Below are 20,002 nucleotides of genomic sequence, written 5' to 3' on the forward strand. Positions count from 1 at the left end.
AACTAGATAGGTCTGTTTAAAACCTCGACATATTCAAGTATTCGAGATATCGAGGGTAAAATAACTGGCTGGGACTTGCATATCACTTCGACATATCCATTGGTTTGTATTCGAGATATCAAAGTTCAACTGTAGATGTATCTCCACCATTTGAGACAGTTTATTAAAGTCATAGTTGTATAATGTATCAAAACATGAATACTAGTATCTATCATAAGATAAACACTAGTATGTATCTAAACATAAATACTAGTATGTATCTATACATAAATACTAGTATGTATCTATACATAAATACTAGTATGTATCTATACATAAATACTAGTATGTATCATGAGATAAATACTAGTATGTATCTAAACATAAATACTAGTATGTATCTAATCATAAATACTAGTATGTATCATAAGATAAATACTAGTAAGTATCATAAGATAAATACTAGTATGTATCAAACATAAAAACTAGTATGTATCAAACATAAAAACTAGTATCTATCATAAGATAAATACTAGTATGTATCATAAGATAAATACTAGTATGTATCAAACATAAATACTAGTATGTATCAAACACAAATACTAGTATGTATCCAACATAAATACTAGTATGTGTCAAACATAAATGCTAGTATGTATCATAAGATTAATAATAGTATGCATCATAAGATAAATACTAGTATGTATCTAGACATAAATACTAGTATGTATTTAAACATAAATACTAGTATGTATCTAAACATAAATACTAGTATGTATCATAAGATAAATACTAGTATGTATCAAACATAAATACAAGTATCTATCATAAGATAAACACTGGTATGAATCAAACATAAATACTGGTATGTATCAAACATAAATTCTAGTATTTATCAAACATAAATACTAGTATGCATCATAAGATAATTACTAGTATGTATCTAAACATAATTACTATTATGTATCTAAACATAAATACTAGTATGTATCTTAACATAAATACAAGTATGTATCTAAACATAAATACTAGTATGTATCAAATGATAAATACTAGTATGTATCTAAACATAAATACTAGTATGTATCAAACATAAATACTAGTATATATCATAAGATAAATACTAGTATGTATCATAAGATAAATACTAGTATGTATCATAAGATAAATACTAGTATGTATCAAACATAAATTCTAGTATGTATCAAACATAAATACTAGTATGTATCAAACATAAATACTAGTATGTATCAAACATAAATATTAGTATGTATCAAACATAAATACTAGTATGTATCAAACATAAATACTAGTATGTATCAAACATAAATACTAGTATGTATCAAACATAAATACTAGTATGTATCAAACATAAATACTAGTATGTATCAAACATAAATACTAGTATGTATCATAAGATAAATACTAGTATGCATGATAAGATAAATACTAGTATGTATCTAGACATAAATACTAATATGTTTCTAAACATAAATACTAGTATGTATCTAAACATAAATACTAGTATGTATCATAAGATAAATACTAGGATGTATCATAAGATAAATATAAGTATGTATCAAACATAAATACTAGTATCTATGATAAGATAAACACTAGTACGTATCATACATAAATACTGGTATGTATCAAACATAAATTCTAGTATGTATCAAACATTGATACTAGTATGTATCATAAGATAATTTCTAGTATGTATCTAAACATAAATACTAGTATGTATCTAAACATAAATACTAGTATGTATCTATACATAAATACTAGTATGTATCATAAGATAAATACTAGTATGTATCTAAACATAAATACTAGTATGTATCTAAACATAAATACTAGTATGTATCATAAGATAAATACTAGTATGTATCAAACATAATTATTAGTATGTGTCAAACATAAATATTAGTATGTATCAAACATAAATACTAGTATGTATCAAACATAAATACTCGTATGTATCAAACATAAATACTAGTATATATCAAACATATATACTAGTATGTATCAAACATAAATACTAGTATGTATCTAGACATAAATACTAGTATGTATCAAAACATAAATACTAGTATGTATCTAAACATAAATACTAGTATGTATCAAACATAAATACTAGTATGTATCAAACATAATTACTAGTATTTATCATAAGATAAATACTAGTATGTATCATAAGATAAATACTAGTAGGTATCAAACATAAATACTAGTAGGTATCAAACATAAATACTAGTATGTATCAAACATAAATACTAGTATGTATCATAAGATAAATACTAGTATGTATCATAAGATAAATACTTCATGTGTAGTATGTATCAAAACATAAATACTAGTAGGAAACATACGATAAATACTAGTATGTATCTAAACATAAATACAAGTATGTATCTAAACATAATTACTAGTATGTTTCCAATCATAAATACTAGTATGTATGAAAACATAAATACTTGTATGTATCATAAGATAAATACTAGTGTATAGCTGGCTCTGGTCGACCACTTTGAATAAAATAAACAAAAAGCAAACTTAATAGATACAATGAGAGAAGTTACTCTACATGGTATGTAGCTTGCTTGTGAGATATTATACAATAAAGTATAGCATCAAGAAGAAAATCCAGTTACGTGGATGAAGATTTATGGTCTGACACCTTATCTTCTGTGGCCTTGTCCCAATACATGTACCTACGTAACATTACTTCAACTATAAGTACCTCAGTAAAGAGTAGAACAACCCAGTGTTTCAATGTTGTACTACATATGTAACTTGACCAGCTTAAAGTGAAAGTGTTGTTATTTTTTTTTGGAGATGTCTTTTCTTAACATATATATACAGTTTTGATCAGACCCAACCTAACAGAAAGTAAACCCCAACTACACCCTGGGTTTACTTTTTGGGTTTACTCTGGGTTTACTAGAGTGGACCCAGAGTAAACCCAGAGTTAACCCAAAGTAAACCTAGAGTGGACACAGAGAGTAAACCCGATCATAGGTATACCCCTGAAAGCTGACACTACATGTGTATTCAGAATAAAAGACAGGTCTGCTTCACACTTCAGTGCGTACAGTTGACTCCAAAGGCAATTCCTGCATGAGTAAACCCAAAGTTAACCCCGAGTAAATGCCAAGTAAACCCCAAGTGGACCCAAATTTTCAAAAAGTAAACCCAAAGTAAACCCCAAAAGTAATCACGGGGTTTAGTTTGAGTTTACTCTGGTGTTAGGTTGGGTCTGATCGGTACTGTATGAACTAAAATAAAAAGAACTTCTTCCATGTTATCAAGGTAATCCATAAAGTTATAGTACCAACTGTTGTAGGGAAATATAAATTCAAGATGCAAGACTGGTTGGTGTAACCCAGGAACATCTAACAAGCGGTGATGTTCTCCATTTGGCTATACAGCATGTCATTGGCGATTACCATTACCTTACAGAGATATAAATAGACTACACAAATTATCTGACAAAATCCAGATTCTATAACAATTTTATAATGCTTGGATTTCACAGTTATTGACATTGAAATGAAAGAGATGACAAATGTATGTCTTTGCAAGAATAATAGTGTAATTAACAAAATAACCCTGTATTATTATTTCCAGCAAAAGCAAACTCACACACACAAAAGAATACTAACCAACAAATAGATTTAAGTTCATACAACAGTGTATTTATTCAACAATTAATACTGAAATGTTTGTATTCTGTTTTCATTACACATCTTTTAATACGTCTGACAAAATGAATTTTGAATTAACAAATGAAAGTGGGTCCAGACTGTTAGCAGTGAAGAGACGAAAGTTTACGCCACCCTGTCTTAGCTCCGCCTTGTAAATGTGAAGCTTGTTCCGAGCGGCTGTAACAAAGCCTGCCTTAGGCACCTCCTCTATATCTACAGAGGACAGTCCATTACACAGATACTTGTGGTTCAACACCATCCAAAGTGCAATAACTGCTGTAAAATTTATCTCAAATGGAGAAAAAGCTGCTAAAGGAAAGCGTGAACTTCCGAGGAGCACGTCATGAACAGAGTCGTAAAAGTAGAAGACGAGTCCTGTGCTGGACACTCCGACACCGGGAATCAGCGAGTTCTCCCGCTCGGGATACACCTGTCTGTAGTAGAAAGACTGGACGATTGTCTTGGCCGCTAGCTGCACTAAGCCACTCCCCATGGAGTTGTCTGTCATGTCCAGCATCCTTTGTGTCACTGTCCGTCCCGACTCCCTATTGCTACTCGCCTCCGAGTCCTGATCCAGCATGTCTACAGAGACATTCGAGCCCTCCATGATCAAATCCAAACAACCATGCCAAACAACTGGATTGCCTAAGATAAAATATATACCTTTTATTCAGAATTTTCAATGAAAAGTATATTTATATGCATTGTCAGCATTTCACCTGACTTAGGACAAACATTTAACTCATTCTCACCGATTAAATTAAATTTCATAATTTAACTGAAAAAAAATCCATTAACATATTTGTAATAAGAAATTCTGATTTTATATTGTTTTTTTTAAAGAAGGAAATATTAGCTAATCAAACATTTTCATGAATTTTGTAAAACTGTCAAACTATAGAACCCTTTTTTTTTTTAAATTCATATTTGTCAACGATGAAAAATTATAAATAAGATTTTCTAAATAATATGGGACCAATATTTAGTGTGACAGCTCTCATTTTCTGGCTTAAGAAATGTTGACTCATTATCATCAGCTGTTCTGTTACATATAACTTTATTTAATGTTTTTACCAAATATACACCTAGTATACACATGCCTGAGCCACACTCCATCTGTACATTATAGACTGGAGTGAATCCATCTGTTTACAATAAGTGCAAGTTGATGAGCACTTACAAATGAGGCACAAAGGTCATATTGCTCACCTGACTAAGACTTTTATGCTCAACAAATAACTACTTTTAAATTGGCATCAAAATGAGGTAATGGTGAGCTTGATTGAATATGTTAAGTGCCAAGAACATCATAGAACTAAAAACCTTTAGAAAATGATTGACCAAGGTCATATCTGAGATCGTTATACAACTCGGTCACTGATGTTACCATCCCCCCCAAGCTCTGCTACAAAGTTTCCTTGTCTGCATGATAGTACATGTCAGAGAGTGGTTCACAGGATGTTACTGCAGTTAAAACAGTAAAATACTATAGTGATAAACAGCAAAACTAACTCACTAATCTGATCAAATATACAATGTCGCTACATGCTACAAAGCTTCGCTGAACATATGGGTGGATTAGACAGGATTTTATTGACTGGTAATTCTCTAATTTTCTGCATTCATCAATGTTGATTTATCCCTGTCAAAGGATTTATGAAATTTTATGAAACCTGTTGATATATTTTTGTCAATAATAAAATTTCCAGGCAATGCCACTTACCTATACTTGTGTCTCCATAAGTTACTTGTCCGTGTCTCCTCCTACATGGACAAGCTTTGGGCTGGGCAGGCTTTTGGTCATCAACAATAAAACGGGGAGATGCTGAGAGGCGAGTAAACAAATGGAAGGTCAGCAGCACAGCCAACTCTGTGTCATTAGTGCAATCTTCTGCCTGTGATAGACCCTCTTGGTTTTCTGCAAAATAGACATCTTTAATTAAATCAAACTGAAATAAAACCATAAAGCTTCAAAAGGTTAATTTGTCAGAGAGCACATTATATCAACTGACTGATGCTGCTGCTAGATCAGAGGCCAGCTGTGATATTATCTGATATAAAATGTGTCTCTTGAGTTTTACAGCTAATAATTGAGATTAATACAAAAAGAGAACATATATTTATATTGAACATATAAATCCACATCATGTCATGTCAGCTCTTTAGCATGTGTAGAAAATTGATTTAAAAAACACATGAATAATTGACATTGATGTGGTTTTAATCAACACAAAAAATCCGAAACACGTAACAAGAGGAGAGAGTAGGTTCTTTCTCTTTGAAACTTGATAAGCAATGTCACTGGTCTAAAGACAAGCCTTCTATAAATAAATAGAACACATTACACAGCTGATACATTTACATTCTGTAGCTGTTCTTGTTCTACTTTCACTTTCAATGTATTATTCAGCTGTTGGCTAGTTTCACTTTGTGCCTCTAGCATAGTCGCCAGGAAAATTTGACGTTCGAATTCTTTATTCAAGGTTAGAAGAACTAACGTCACATTTAGAACGAGCTAACAGTTCCAATAAAAGCATACCTCAAAGATTACCTGTGTTGACCAAGAACCGGATGAGACACAGGAATAACATCTTCATTTCACTGTCTGATGGAATTTCTTTTTTGGTGACAAAATTCTTCAACATTTTGAAGGCATCAACGAAAAAATTCGCAAAGGCATATACACGCTGAGTGGGTTTGATCGTACAGACTGCCTTGTTGAAGCTGCAACCGTTGTCAGGGTCCGCAGCGTTACAAGACCCGATAGTGAATGCACCCAGGCCTGTAGTGATGTCCTTGAACCTGTAGATAGCGTCTGCAAATGAGGGGTTTTGACACAAGAACGAATCGTGAAATGATTCCAACAATTCGTCGTCTGTTTTCCTTCTCTTTCGTGGTCCTCCGTCTAAGGACGCCATTTTTCGCTGTGGGTAAAAGTAGTTTCGGCGATATGTCCCGGTTGAAAGGATCTTGGTAAAGTTAGGTACTTTACAACTCTGTCGCCGTTTTTAACACATAATAAACTTATTGTTAAAAATTATTTGACATCGAATAATTTGTACTTAAAAACTGTTTTTTTTTGTTTTAGAAAAAAAAAAGAGATTTAATTTCAGTTCTTTATACATTTATTCATTTTAAAACTATAACACTTGCTACATAAAAATTGTATAGTGTATTTCATATACAACGTCGGAATATGTTGTGATATATCATAAACTTGCCAAATACGACCCGTAGTTTTGAGCGACTTTCCATGCGAGAAAAGCCGAGTTCACATCACATGACAGTGAGGAACAACACACACGTTCGATCATCACCTTGTGAACATCTGTATTACAGCAAACATTCAGATTTACTCCATAATCAATATCGAAATATATATGATATATATAAATATGTTCATGTGTATATAGTTAGACTGTTAGACCCACTTGGTATCTGAAGGAAATCAGTAATTCGATATGAGTTCTATAAATTGGCAAATCAACGCCATCGAGTAAAACAACATGTTGGCGTATGAGTAACTCTTAAAACCTGCTTCAGTTTCAAATACATTGTTTGGCCAATTAACAGACTAATTTCATATTATTATAAGCTATAAAAATAAGTTTTAATCGTATAATAATGTCTTTTTGCACTTTTCGTGTTGTTTTTGAGTGGATTAATTATTTCTTGATTGATCGAAACTAAAACTACCTCCACAAACTAGCAAGGACTGACCCTGGCTTTGCATGTATACGAAAAATAAGCTGTTCCGGATTAATTCCTTTGCCTGGATCAAACCATGGATGGGAGAAGTGCCGTGTGGAATTTTTTCCCCCTATCACATGAAAAAGGCACTCACTCGTACGCTTTTTGGTACCTTGTGTATGGCTAATAACGCAGAGTCAGGACTACCTTTGGTGTTTTTTATATATATATATATATATATATATATATATATATATATATATATATATATATATATATATATATATATATATATATATATATATATATATTTCGGAATGAATGCACACTTTAGCTCGTTGATTCTAAAGAAAGTCGGAAGAGAAAATGTGATATGTTACGAAAATCTTTATTGATTTTACTTTGTTTTTATAGAACACATCATGACATTTCTGTAGTAATTATCCATGTGAGGTGTAACACGTTTTAACGGACAAACTAACAATGCTTTATTCAATGCAATGCATTTAAACAAATAGTTCAGAACAATATATATAGAAATCGATTTGATATCTAATAAATTTGTCCAATTTGTCTAATTTTTAAAATAGATAACATGAGTACATTGGTTGTAAAGTTGATGCCTTGTAAAAATATATCGGAATTATATCGGCTTATTTCGTATGGTTGAACAACTTCAGACAGTGTAGATCTGATCATGATGTACGTAAATCGTACATAAACGCAATTATTGCGGCGTTTGAAACAATTCCTATTTGTTGAGTTCTTGTAAACGAGTTTTGAGACTTTCGATCAAGCCTGAAGTCTTCACCTACACGGGGTGACATCCTTCGATTACCGTCCTGCTGTTGAAGTCTGCAGAGGCAAGGTGTGTTTGGTCTGGAATTGAATAAAACGTATACAGTGATTTAAAATTGTTCGTACATCCGACAATACAGGGGGTGAGAATGTTGTTGGTTTTAATGACCAAAATTCTACACTTGTGAAGAATTTCGTGAATGACCTCATGGTCAGGCATGTACTAAGGTGTTGTATTGATTTCTAGTAACTTTGTTTTGGTGAGATTTTGACATGCAGGAATACTGAGTCTGTTGTTTAATTGTTTTGTATTTCTTGAGTCTGTCAATATAAAAATTCATGTAAATCTAGCAAAAAGTCATACAAACTCCACTATTTGGAAACCAATTGATCTGTCAATTAATCATATACATGTAATTTGATAGCTATCTACTGAGGTGATGTCTTTTATCTGACCTGCTCCAATCCCACCGTGCTCTTTTTCACCGCTTTTCTTACGCGCCAGCTGAAATCAAAAACAAAATATCAACAACTGTCAATAATTCATCTTTATATACGAAAGTGTTTAGATTTACAAACCTGGAATCGAAGCAAATGTGTCCCATCACGACTAATGCGCCAGCTGAAATACACACAAAAATACACTTTATAATCTTAAAAATAAAACTATAGAAACTTTTAAATTAAAAAAAACCAACATAACATACCTGGATTTGTAAAAAATAATTCCCACTGCTGCTATGAGAACCAACAAGAACCCAATGGAAGAGAAAGCGACGTCACTCCGTATTACACGTAAGTCTCCTTGCACAGTCCATGGGGTCATGTTGTCCATATGGTAGGCCGCTAAGGAAAGTACAAGTGAGCTTATTTTATAAGAAAACCTTTATCTACCTATATCTATATCTATCTATATCGTCGTCTATATAATTATAATTGTCTTTGTTGAGGACGATGGCAGTCTTTTTTCAAGCTTTTTTTTTCTGGAACTGCGGATCACTCGAATCTTATTGACCCCCCCCCCCCCCCCCGAAAAAAAAAAACAAAAAAAAAACAAACCACACACACATACATACACAAACAACATAAAACAAGAAGACAGCAACCATGACTCCTCCAAAAAAAAACCCATTTAGGTGAATTGCTTTAAGTCGTGACTTCTACGCGAGCTTACATATCAATATTAAAAGGAATGTGATTTGGCTTAAGATCTTTAGGTTTCAAAGAAAATTTTGTAATATTTTGTAAGAAAAACATTAAGTTCAACCTTATTCAAGGATCATTTTTCAAATTTTATAGCGTTTATAAAAAATAGCAATTATTATTGAAAAAAACCCAATAAACTACTAGTAGGTTCGTCATGGCTTTGTATTTTTTTTCTAAATGTTACACATCTCAAAACAGTATATCAAACCTGGAAGATGACGTATGTGAGTTGTAGTGGAGTCGTTTGCTGTAACAACATGGCGCCAGATCCTGACAGTGGTTTGTTTACAGCCACTGACTGGGTCACAGTACTGGTCCTTGGAACAGTCGCAATCCCACAGACAGAGCCGTCCATGGTAACCCGGGGGGCACGGGATGCTACAGTTGGGTCCCATTGTTCCAGCGGGACATTCTTTAAAGAACATAACAAATAATCCAAAGGAATTCTGACAAAAGTGATCCTTTGATCTCTATTCATATTCAGTTGTAGTTTTCAGCTTTTATTCAATATTTACAGGTTAACATGTAAGTCAATGTGTTATTCAATTCAAAAAACTCATTGCTTATTTATGAAAGGAACTGTTTAATCAATTACATAATATAATGTCCTTTTCAGAAAATTGAAAAATAAGTTTTTGACCAAATAGCATTTGATGTCACCTGGCGTAGAATCCGATGAAAAGATATATTAACTTGATCGATCACGGGAATCAAACAAAACAACAACGTGTTCTTTAAATTATTAAATTAAACTGCAAATACAAATACCAATGAATTATAGTTTGCCTTAGCTCTTATCTCTATTTGATATTTTAGTTATTCTAGTAAAGATACAAAATACAGTCAGCATTTTAATATTGTTTACCTTTACAGGTTCCATTGACTTCAAAGTAATTCGTACAACAGACGTAGACACTGAAATAAATCAAGCGTAATGGTACAATGCAGTAATGTCAGTAACCTTTACACTGCATTCACTGAATGAGCAACAAAGAATTGCCACAGAAATAGATGTAAGTTAATGGCTCTATGTAATAATGGACATGAAATCTATAGATATTTTTTTGCTTATCTAGCATGATTTTTTTTCAATTATCCTTATCGAAATATTGATTATCTTAAATGAAAGGGAAACAATAAGTAGTTTTCCAAGAAGAATCTGTACAAATCTTTAGCAAAAGCTCAACTGCCTTCATTGTGTAAGGAAAAGATCTCGAATTGATATTTGCTTATGTCAGGTTATGTTAGAATAATCTTTACGTTGATATTTTGTGCATTTCGAAACTCATGTAGCTCAATCGATTAGAAACTAAGTAAAGCAGAAAGAAAAAGTATAAAAGCCATTATTCATTGAGTATTGTGCACTAATAAAACAGGTATACAACTCGTGTTCAGCGCCAAATATCACGAATAATGTGAACCATATGGAAGATAATTCAAAACACAAACCTATACCAAAAATTGAGAACAAGAGCGCCTATATGTACTTATTAAAAAGTATATTAAAAAAATCTTAATGTTATAAAAAAACAAAACAAATCAAAATGTCAAAATATCAGCATAATATATTTACAGTGACCTTGATTAACTTCATGAAGTAATACTCAGTAGTCAAGCTGTTCTTTACCTGTCCACACATTGTGCGCTCTCTGAAGTACTGCTGCGGATGAATGTTATAAATGCGATGACAACCTGGAGAACAAAATACATTCTAGCCAACTTTTTTGTCTGCTGTGTATTCAAATACTAACCATACCTTTTTTATTATTTTTACAGGATATGGACTGTCTAACAAAAAGAGACGGTTTTATTTAACGTAATCAAACTTTCCAGGAAATTTTCTGCGGGGATTATAACAAGTGTTGCAGGATAGGATGGGTAGCGCACAGCACCGGGCGCGCCACAATATCCAGAGATTAGGACGCGGATATAGAGAAAGTGCATTTTCCTGAGTTTTCCTATTTTTGTAATCTAGTTGAAATGTCAGACTGTATTAAGGTCAATCATACATGTAACTTTTTTATATCTTATAATGAACTTAAATACAAATATTTTAACATATAAATAGAAAATCGTGTTTTGATTATTTCTAAATGCAACTGCTGTCATATATTAGATTTAAAAGTTCTTGCAGAATAGCACGGCAAAGAAACGGCCCTCTGACAAATCTTCTTTAGATTTTAAGTTAAAATAAAAATAAAATGTCATTGTGCAGAGTAGTATGTTCAGTGTCAAAGGTATCAAACGAAACGGACTTTTTAAAAGATTTTTTAGTCTCGTCCATTTTTAGAATTAAGAAAATTTTCCTATCATTTTCATGTAAAGTGCTGTAGAAGAGGATACATGATCATTCCTGGTAATTTGAAAAAAAAAGATTTTTCATTAAATAAATTTCATTTTTCTAACATAAAAAAACTGAAATACAGAAATTTGTCGAGGACACTTTTGTGTTAAAATGTACAAAGTTTTTATTGCTTTTCTCTATTCATGTGTGATGTATTGTTTTAAACTATTGAGTGGCTAATACTTCGCTTTACAGCAAATCACACTTATAACTAAGTGCCAGGGACGGGCGATTTTACTACGCCGTAAGCGTCATTTGCTATATCCGTCAAGTTTAAAAACATGTGATAAAGTCACGGGGAATACAAATCAATTCATCATAAGCATGTTCGCTATAACTGTGTTTTACTGTATTTACTTCAGATGGCATGTTTTGCATTTGTTTTGAATTGAAAATAAGTGTTACTGTTAAAGCTTCTTTATAACCAATCTTGGAATTGGATTGTTTTTTAAAAAGTCCAGTTTGCTTGAAAAGTAAATAAGAGAATGAAAGAAGTTTAACTTTACGGTAAAGACGCAAACTGAATACTTTAGTAGATAAATGTTTCTGTTTTGTACAATTTGCACTTAAATTATAATTTTCATTCAGAAGCCGACATTAAAGGTAAGTAGATAGAAATAAATTGATGCCATTTAATATTTTATGTAAAGCTTTCTCAAATAGACTAATGTACACAGTGATATAATTAAGGATAAATTTGGAAGGTAACACTGTTTTTAAAATACATGTTCAACAAATGTAGTAAATTCTTCGATTTTCAAAAATTGTCGGTGTCCCTGCCAACATTCTTGACAATATATTAATATCTTTTAAAGGCCGAAGAAAACAAATCACTTATAATATGTTACAGAAGAAAATAGTTTTACAATGTTTGTTTCTGGAAGGAACTTGTTAATAACAATTATCAAGCAACACAACATAAAAAACCCTCAAAAACTAACAAAAAACATATGGATATTTTATAGTAAGACACGTTTTGTGTTTTTACAATATTAGTAATATAGTGTTTTCTTGACGTTACTTTTCTCTGCCTTTCTAACTTGACAGGTAAAGTGTCTCTGATTTTTATTGATTGGTTTGTTTTGTATTGAATGTTTGGTACCAACTATTTCAAAACGCCTTATCAGATTACTGTGTCCGATTAATTCCATATCATTTTAAACGTATACATCTGTCGTGGATGGTTATATGTTTCTCTTCAGAGACAGTATATTGTATTGGGACGACGTTTGAGATGGTTCATGATTAATTGGAAGTCCTCCTTCACTAGTTGTGTTCGAGAAGCTTACATCTTTTAACTGACGTTTGGAAATTAGTCCATAAATCCCACCGACATTATTGTAATTGGAAAGTTCCTCATTCTCACTACGTATTGTATTTATATTCTCTGTAATTGTATCCATTGATTTCATTATTCTTAAGTTCTCGTACTGATGATGAAAGTTTTCTGACGCCCCTTTTAATGGACATAGTTCAAAAGCTGCTGCTTCTGGGTTTTGTTCAGCAACTGAAAAAGGATTGAAAGAAAAAAATGAATAAAAAGAAATCAATGAACATTATATGCAAATAAAACCAACTGGATTGTTAAAGAGTGTCTCATGTTTTGAATTACGATTGTCTTCTCTTGAATTCTTTGAGGAACATCTAGAAGACGATAGCGCTTGACACTTTTGCAATCTATAAATAAAGCAATGATTTTTTTAAAGTATTTACTTGAAAAATATTTGAATTTCATTTTTTTTCTCATGGTTTTCAATCAAATGACAAAACCTTAATCTTAAATAGATAACTCCTGCTGCAGCTAATCCAATTGTGATAATGGAACCAGTAGAGGCAATTGCGACGTTTTTCCACACAGGGGTCCCTGAAAGATAAGTGTGTTTATTGTTAACTTGTTTTACAATACACTTGAAGGAGTATGGTCACAATTTTGGTTAAATTCTATTTTACTGCTTTTATTATTTAAAATGCTTTAGTAATGCATTTCTAATGATCAAATGAAAATTAAGAGTCAGTCGTAGTGATATAAGCAAGATTCAGGTCTCGCAATTCTTTGGCGTATAAACAAGGCTTGTACCCTGTTTTTGTTTACATAGGTTCAATATACCTGTAATTTGATTTTTCAATATTCTTATTCATTTCAGCAAAAATAAACAGTTTCTAACGTTTAGCACATTCAATTCAGGTCTAAAACTGGAATTTTCACTTCATAATTTAAAATGTAAACAAAAGCAAACAATTGTAAGCTCTGTTACTCGCTTATAACTCGACGAATTACACTTAAATTTTGGTTGCTTATTAAAAATGCCTTACCGAAGCATTGTAAACATCTATATCGGAAACATAATTTTTGACTAAAATCGTGACCATGTCTCTTTATTTCCTGTTATTAAAGGAGAGTATTTAATATGTTGTGCAAACCTGTTGAGAATATCAAGGAAATATGTTTGATAAATAATCATATTTGAACTCTAAAAATGCTTGTTTTTGATAAGGCATGTGAAATTATTAATTGTTTAATTCAATTTAGGATGCATTATTTGATGATTCTTATTTGTTTGAGCAGTAAAAATGAGAGTGAGTGTTAATCGTATGTTGAAAGTGTAACTTATTTTCCTATGCATTCAGATATCTTTGGCATAGTGGTATCTAAGATTTTGTCAGAAAATCGGTTGACCTTAAAGGTTGTATTTAAGTTGAGAACCCCGTTATTTCAAAGAACTTGTGTTCAAATCTTTTGTATAATATGTATTTGTACTATACGGTATGTTTAAATCACCCTTTAGTTTAGTTTTTATTTTAAAAAGTCCCCCTTTTTATTAAAAAGATTTGGATAAAATATCCCTAAAGTGTTAGTCGTCGAAAAAATACATTAAGTAATGTATATATAATAATATAAGTTTGATATATGAATAAATACCACCACCCCCCCCCCCCCATTGTGTGAACTGCAATGCTTTCATTTTGTAATATTATCTAACCAATGGCCGACAGTGCTTTACGTGTTATCAACTTGATACATCTGACCTGTCAATATAATTAACCCAGTGTGATGTATCTTGTACAATGTAGTTTATGTTGTATCATCATTTAACACACAGATGAAACTTTAAAACAACTTCCTACAATTAGTTAATGACTTAGTAGTCACCTGTCCTTTTGGTCGTGTTAGTTGTGATGTTGAGACAGCCACTAACTAAGTCGCAGTATTGACTATAAGAACAGTGACACTCTTCCTTACAGAAACGACCGAAATAATTAACCTGACACGTGGCGCTACAGTTGTCACCGAACGTTCCTGCCGGACACTCTTAAAAAAGAAAAAAAATTTAAAAAAAAATCGATATTTTTGCATAGCTTCATGACATTTTGAAGATGGTTCATCGCATTTTTAAACTTTAAAAGTTTAGCTAAAAGTAAACATTTATAATTTGGTTCACATAAAATATTTGTTATGATTATAAAGCTGTAATCATCCAATTCTCTTCTAACCTGAACAACTACCATTCTCATTGTAGTAATTTGAGCAGCATTGACGACCGTGACTAAAATATAATTATGAAAAAAAAAAGTTTAAGGTATGCAAACATACATATTGTGGCTTTCTACATGATACATGTATCTGGTATACACGTTGAAAAGTAAAAAAAAAAAACATAGTTAGTGATAAACATAATATTTCTTCGAGAATTTCAATCATCTATTTAAATATATTTACTTGTATTACCAATATATCCGAATTCATTATATATAGTAGATGCAATTAAATGAAACCGCATTTGATTGTTAGAATTTTATGTACAGTGGAGCCTCAGTTATCCGGACGCTTTCGTTCCCAAGTCCAACCGTCCGGATAGGTGAAGCGTCCGGATATCTGATATGTGTCTATTGTTGTCATGAATGATAATGTATTTGTATACAAAGGCACCCAGTGTTGATACTAGGGTTTTTTGCCTTTCATACCATATAGGAACACATGCTAGAGTTGTCTGTTGATATGAACGTTTTTAGAAATAGAGAACTCTGCTTTATTTTATTATTTTGTCATGAAATATTAACCAGACAATAATGATAACCGAATCTAGCTAAATTCTTTGTGTCCAAGTGTTATATGTTTATGATACACTGTTGTTCACAATTTTCCAATTTTTGAAAGTGATTTGGGAGGTCAGTGTGTTTATACAAGCTACTCATGAGGGTCTAGCATGTAAAAAAGGTGTGAAACTTAATTGACAGGGGTAATCTTTTGTACTGAGTAGGGTATCATCAGTTTTTACTGTCCGGTTAAATGAAGCAAGATTAGTAGTAAATCAGTGTTTTGTGGTAAAAACAGACCGTCCGAATCCGGAACGCAAAATTCCGGATAAATGAGACAAAATAACGTATAAAAATCTGTTCCCAAATAAAATCGTCCGTAAACTGAAGCGTCCGGTTATCTGGCGTCCGGATATCTGAGGCCCCACTGTATATGGTGCAATTTACATATAGCTTATCCTGTCGTAATTCGTGGAGGATGTAAATTCGTGAATGAAAAGTACCCACGATTTCCACGAAAATTGAGCCACCACGAAATATAATTATTCCACAGTGTACTGACATATCAAATAATTCACTTTTCACCCTTTAGGACAATATAACACATTAAACGAATCTAAATATATAACTCACTTCAGGTAAACGTATAATACATACAACTTTAAATTTTCAATATTAATTGCTAATATATTGATATAAAAATATCAATATTAAATTATTATCCCATCGTTTTCTTGCAACATACCAAGCTATAAATTTGTATTTTACTGTTTTAATGAGGTTTCATACCCTAAAACTTTAATTTACCTTGTCATTAATGTTGTATAGAAACGGAGAAGTTTTGTGTAATCAACTCAGACCGTACACACATTAAAGCAATTTAGAAAGGTTATGAATTCTAAAAGCCAACACGGAAATAGATCGTTTAGATTGGTATATAAGATGATAATGGCATAATTATAAGTAACCGAAAAAAACCAAGATGGGCTGCATATCTAAGTAAGTCTATTCCTATTTGTTAGTTATTTAAGCATTGATTGCAGTTCCGAAGTACTCTAATCGTCTGAAGCATAACAAATATATATATACTTACAGTACAGCTCACGAGTATCCCGACACCCACCGTGTAAAAAACACGGTGGAAAACGGTCTGTGTCGCACCGTGTACACGGTGTGACACCGTGTATGTGTATTGGAAAATTCAAGAAAAAGCACCGTGTCGCACCGTGGCCGCCTGTGTAACTCCGTGGCCACTGTGTTACTCCGTGGATATCGTTACCTGAGACTTTGATAGAAATAGCGTATGTTTAGAAATAAATAAATTATGGCTAAACAAGGTTTGAAACATATAGATCCTTTTCATATTTAAAAAAAAAATATCGACTTACGTTGCATGGACCTAGAAAATTGTCGGGGCTGTCAACGTGAAGTTAAGTTTTTGTGATCTGAAAACTCGACGTAAATGGGTGCCTTTTAATTCATTTGTTCTTAAAAAAATTGAAATAAATTCACCCAATATATTTAATAATCAGTTGATATATAATCAAAATTCAAATCAATTTAATCATGTTTTTTTTTTCTAAACACATGGGATGTTGTAACTGACGATCCGATTAAAATGTCGGGAGCTTAAACGTCTTATTTTCTGTTATCTGAAAACTTTCTGATTTATTAATTAATTTACAGTCTTAATATAAACCAATTAAAAATGAAAAATGAAAACATTTCAGATCATGATTTTTAAAAACACGTTGATGTGCTGTAGTAAATAAACAACCCAATATTACCGGTGACTCGAATAATTTGGACTTCAGCTATTTATGTAGCAATAAAAAAACAAAAAATCACTTTTATATTATAGTTTATAGTTAAATACCTGTAGAAGCTCTTGTTAAATTATATTCAAGCATTGTACAGGTACTAAAAATATACCCGCATTTCATTAATTAACTTTCAACTTTATTTCCGTATAGCGGGTAATGGCCTCGTGATTTCACATGAAAAATCACTCGTGCGATACACCTGTACGGAAGCTGATCAGATAAACAACATTGTCTTTCATCTTGGGTTCTATACACAACAGGTGTTATTGTCTATCTTGTTAGGTGTCATTGGAATTTACAACTAACTGTGTCTATATTTGGACGTCTGAACAGGTGTACTCGAGATGCCGTTATTCACACCTTTCCGCGAACACCTGTTTGGTAACTCGTCACAACCCGTCGTGTGTATGGTCTAATATATCTTTCTTCTACTTTGTTAGTTCCATGATTTTTTCTAATCTCTAACAAACAAAAAAATTGTCTGTAGATATGTACACAGACAACTACACGTAAGACTATCGGCGCGTGGATCCGGAGAACAATTCAGCAACTCTATAAATGCAGGAATTTCACAAAGTATTAACTTGCGATAAGAAATTATTTACCGGGTACAAATATGTACATGTATGTACGAAAAAACTTGATTGATTAAAAAGATGAATGAGATAATACCGGTAACTTTTTGCAAGCATTTTAAACAGTTAACACAACTTTATTTATTTTATAACAAATCTAATATGTGTGATGTGAAATAGCGTCGAAATTTTAACGAAAAATCTTATTACATCGTGTACTTTACAAACTTTTAGTCATTGTGTTAAAATCGTTATTAAAATTATGGATCTAAAATAAATGAATTAAATTTATACAAATAGAACTCTTATAATTCAAAAATGATTGCACAAAAGTACACACTGAGAGAGAGAGAGCGAAAGAGAGAGAGAGAGAGAGAGAGAGAGAGAGAGATATTCTACAACGCTATATTCCAACTCCATACATGCAATATAAGAAGGAAGAAGTAAACATTTCAAACACTAAATACTTCATTGCTAAACATTTTTCTATTTTGCGGACTTGAAAAAAACAATAGAACGACATTTTTTCCTTATCATGGAAGGAGCACGTGGTCTATCTCGCGGGCTGATTTGATTGACAGGGATAGCACGTGGACTCTGCATGCATAGATTCTATCGCAATTTTAGGGAAAAGGGTTCAATATAATGGAAACTATAAATCTAACTTATTAAACTGAATTACAAATAAAATGTACTTAAAATTAAACTCATACCGGTATTCTCTCTCTCTCTCTCTCTCTCTCTCTCTCTCTCTCTCTCTCTCTCTCTCTCTCTCTCTCTCTCTCTCTCTTATATGACGATTATTACAGTAACTACGATTACTACTACGTTTAAAAACGGACTGAAACAAAAACTTATGGAACCGTGTATTTGAATTCTAAAAAGGAAAAGAAAGTGTTAGTGTTTTAATTGATCAAACCTTTACGTGGGCGATATCGATTTTTTTTGTTCTTAATATCAACAAAAATCAACCGTAACAATTGCATACGTCTGAAAATTGCGTGCCTAAAAATTTTATTTATTTCTTTCTATTTTTTTTTTTGTCTTTTTCTTAAATTCTCTTACGTGCATCAATAAATATTTTATTCTTTATAAGTTTTATTCCTAAATCCTCCTTTTTTCACAGGTAAATACCGCGTGTTACACCGTGCTACTGTCCGTGTTGCATCGCGTTGCACCGTGTCGCACCGTGTTTTTTCTCGTTTCGTGGCCGTAACAGAGAACAATAGATCAAAGGTACCGACACTTCCACGCTCAGCGTGGACTTTCAAACACGGTGGTCGGTGTTTTTGTCGGGATACTCGTGAGCTGTACTGTAACACGTTCTGCCTCGTTAAAGAAAGATAAAAGGAGATATAAAGTAAGAAAATGATCTGGGCGTATTAAAAATTAGAATAATTTCTACACAAACCTTTTGCATTCTAAAGACCTTGCATAGCCTGCTAGCAATTGTAACACAAATAACATCAACATTATACTATTTGAACTCTGCATCTTTCACATACATCACAGGTACATCCATACAAAATAAACATTATTTACCAGCTATATAACGTTGAATGTTCAAAACACTATAAGCATTTTGTAACAGGTGCATCTTAGAACTATTTCCTGAAAATAAATATTATAAATATATTAAACGATCATAAAGGTCATAGCTCTCTTTAAGTGTTTTTGTATAGGATTAATGCAGATTTAAACGAGATAAAATGCAAAGGCTATACACATAAACGACATATTTGAATGATGTGTCTATCAGAGCCAGTCTGTTCATGCTGGGCCAGCCATTTGTAAAGTTTTATTACACCATAACTAAAGTATCCGTTAATAATCTGTAGTGTATGTCGA

General features: G+C 32.1%; 3 protein-coding genes across 3 annotated transcripts; all 3 read right to left on the bottom strand.

Annotated features, from left to right (window-relative positions):
* Nucleotides 1-3,648: 3,648 nt before the first annotated feature.
* LOC128188651 (uncharacterized) lies at nucleotides 3,649-6,614 on the bottom strand. The gene is made up of 3 exons (XM_052859832.1): nucleotides 6,235-6,614; nucleotides 5,407-5,601; nucleotides 3,649-4,328 (listed from the first exon to the last, which is right to left on the bottom strand). The coding sequence occupies exons 1-3, from the start codon at nucleotides 6,599-6,601 to the stop codon at nucleotides 3,718-3,720; spliced, it is 1,173 nt and encodes a 390-aa protein (XP_052715792.1). The 5' UTR covers nucleotides 6,602-6,614; the 3' UTR covers nucleotides 3,649-3,717.
* A 1,491-nt stretch (nucleotides 6,615-8,105) lies between these two features.
* On the bottom strand, nucleotides 8,106-11,402 carry LOC128190423 (uncharacterized). Its single transcript, XM_052862465.1, has 7 exons — nucleotides 11,005-11,402; nucleotides 10,243-10,292; nucleotides 9,586-9,789; nucleotides 8,879-9,017; nucleotides 8,751-8,793; nucleotides 8,628-8,676; nucleotides 8,106-8,252 (listed from the first exon to the last, which is right to left on the bottom strand). Exons 1-7 carry the CDS (start codon nucleotides 11,085-11,087, stop codon nucleotides 8,185-8,187), a joined length of 636 nt encoding a protein of 211 aa, XP_052718425.1. The 5' UTR covers nucleotides 11,088-11,402; the 3' UTR covers nucleotides 8,106-8,184.
* Nucleotides 11,403-12,400: 998 nt separating this feature from the next.
* LOC128186814 (uncharacterized) lies at nucleotides 12,401-19,696 on the bottom strand. Its single transcript, XM_052856720.1, has 6 exons — nucleotides 19,566-19,696; nucleotides 15,214-15,266; nucleotides 14,873-15,031; nucleotides 13,492-13,585; nucleotides 13,334-13,398; nucleotides 12,401-13,228 (listed from the first exon to the last, which is right to left on the bottom strand). Exons 1-6 carry the CDS (start codon nucleotides 19,646-19,648, stop codon nucleotides 12,906-12,908), a joined length of 777 nt encoding a protein of 258 aa, XP_052712680.1. The 5' UTR covers nucleotides 19,649-19,696; the 3' UTR covers nucleotides 12,401-12,905.
* Nucleotides 19,697-20,002: the final 306 nt, after the last annotated feature.

The sequence above is a fragment of the Crassostrea angulata genome, chromosome 6, assembly GCF_025612915.1.
Source record: "Crassostrea angulata isolate pt1a10 chromosome 6, ASM2561291v2, whole genome shotgun sequence".
NCBI classification, from domain to species: domain Eukaryota; kingdom Metazoa; phylum Mollusca; class Bivalvia; order Ostreida; family Ostreidae; genus Magallana; species Magallana angulata.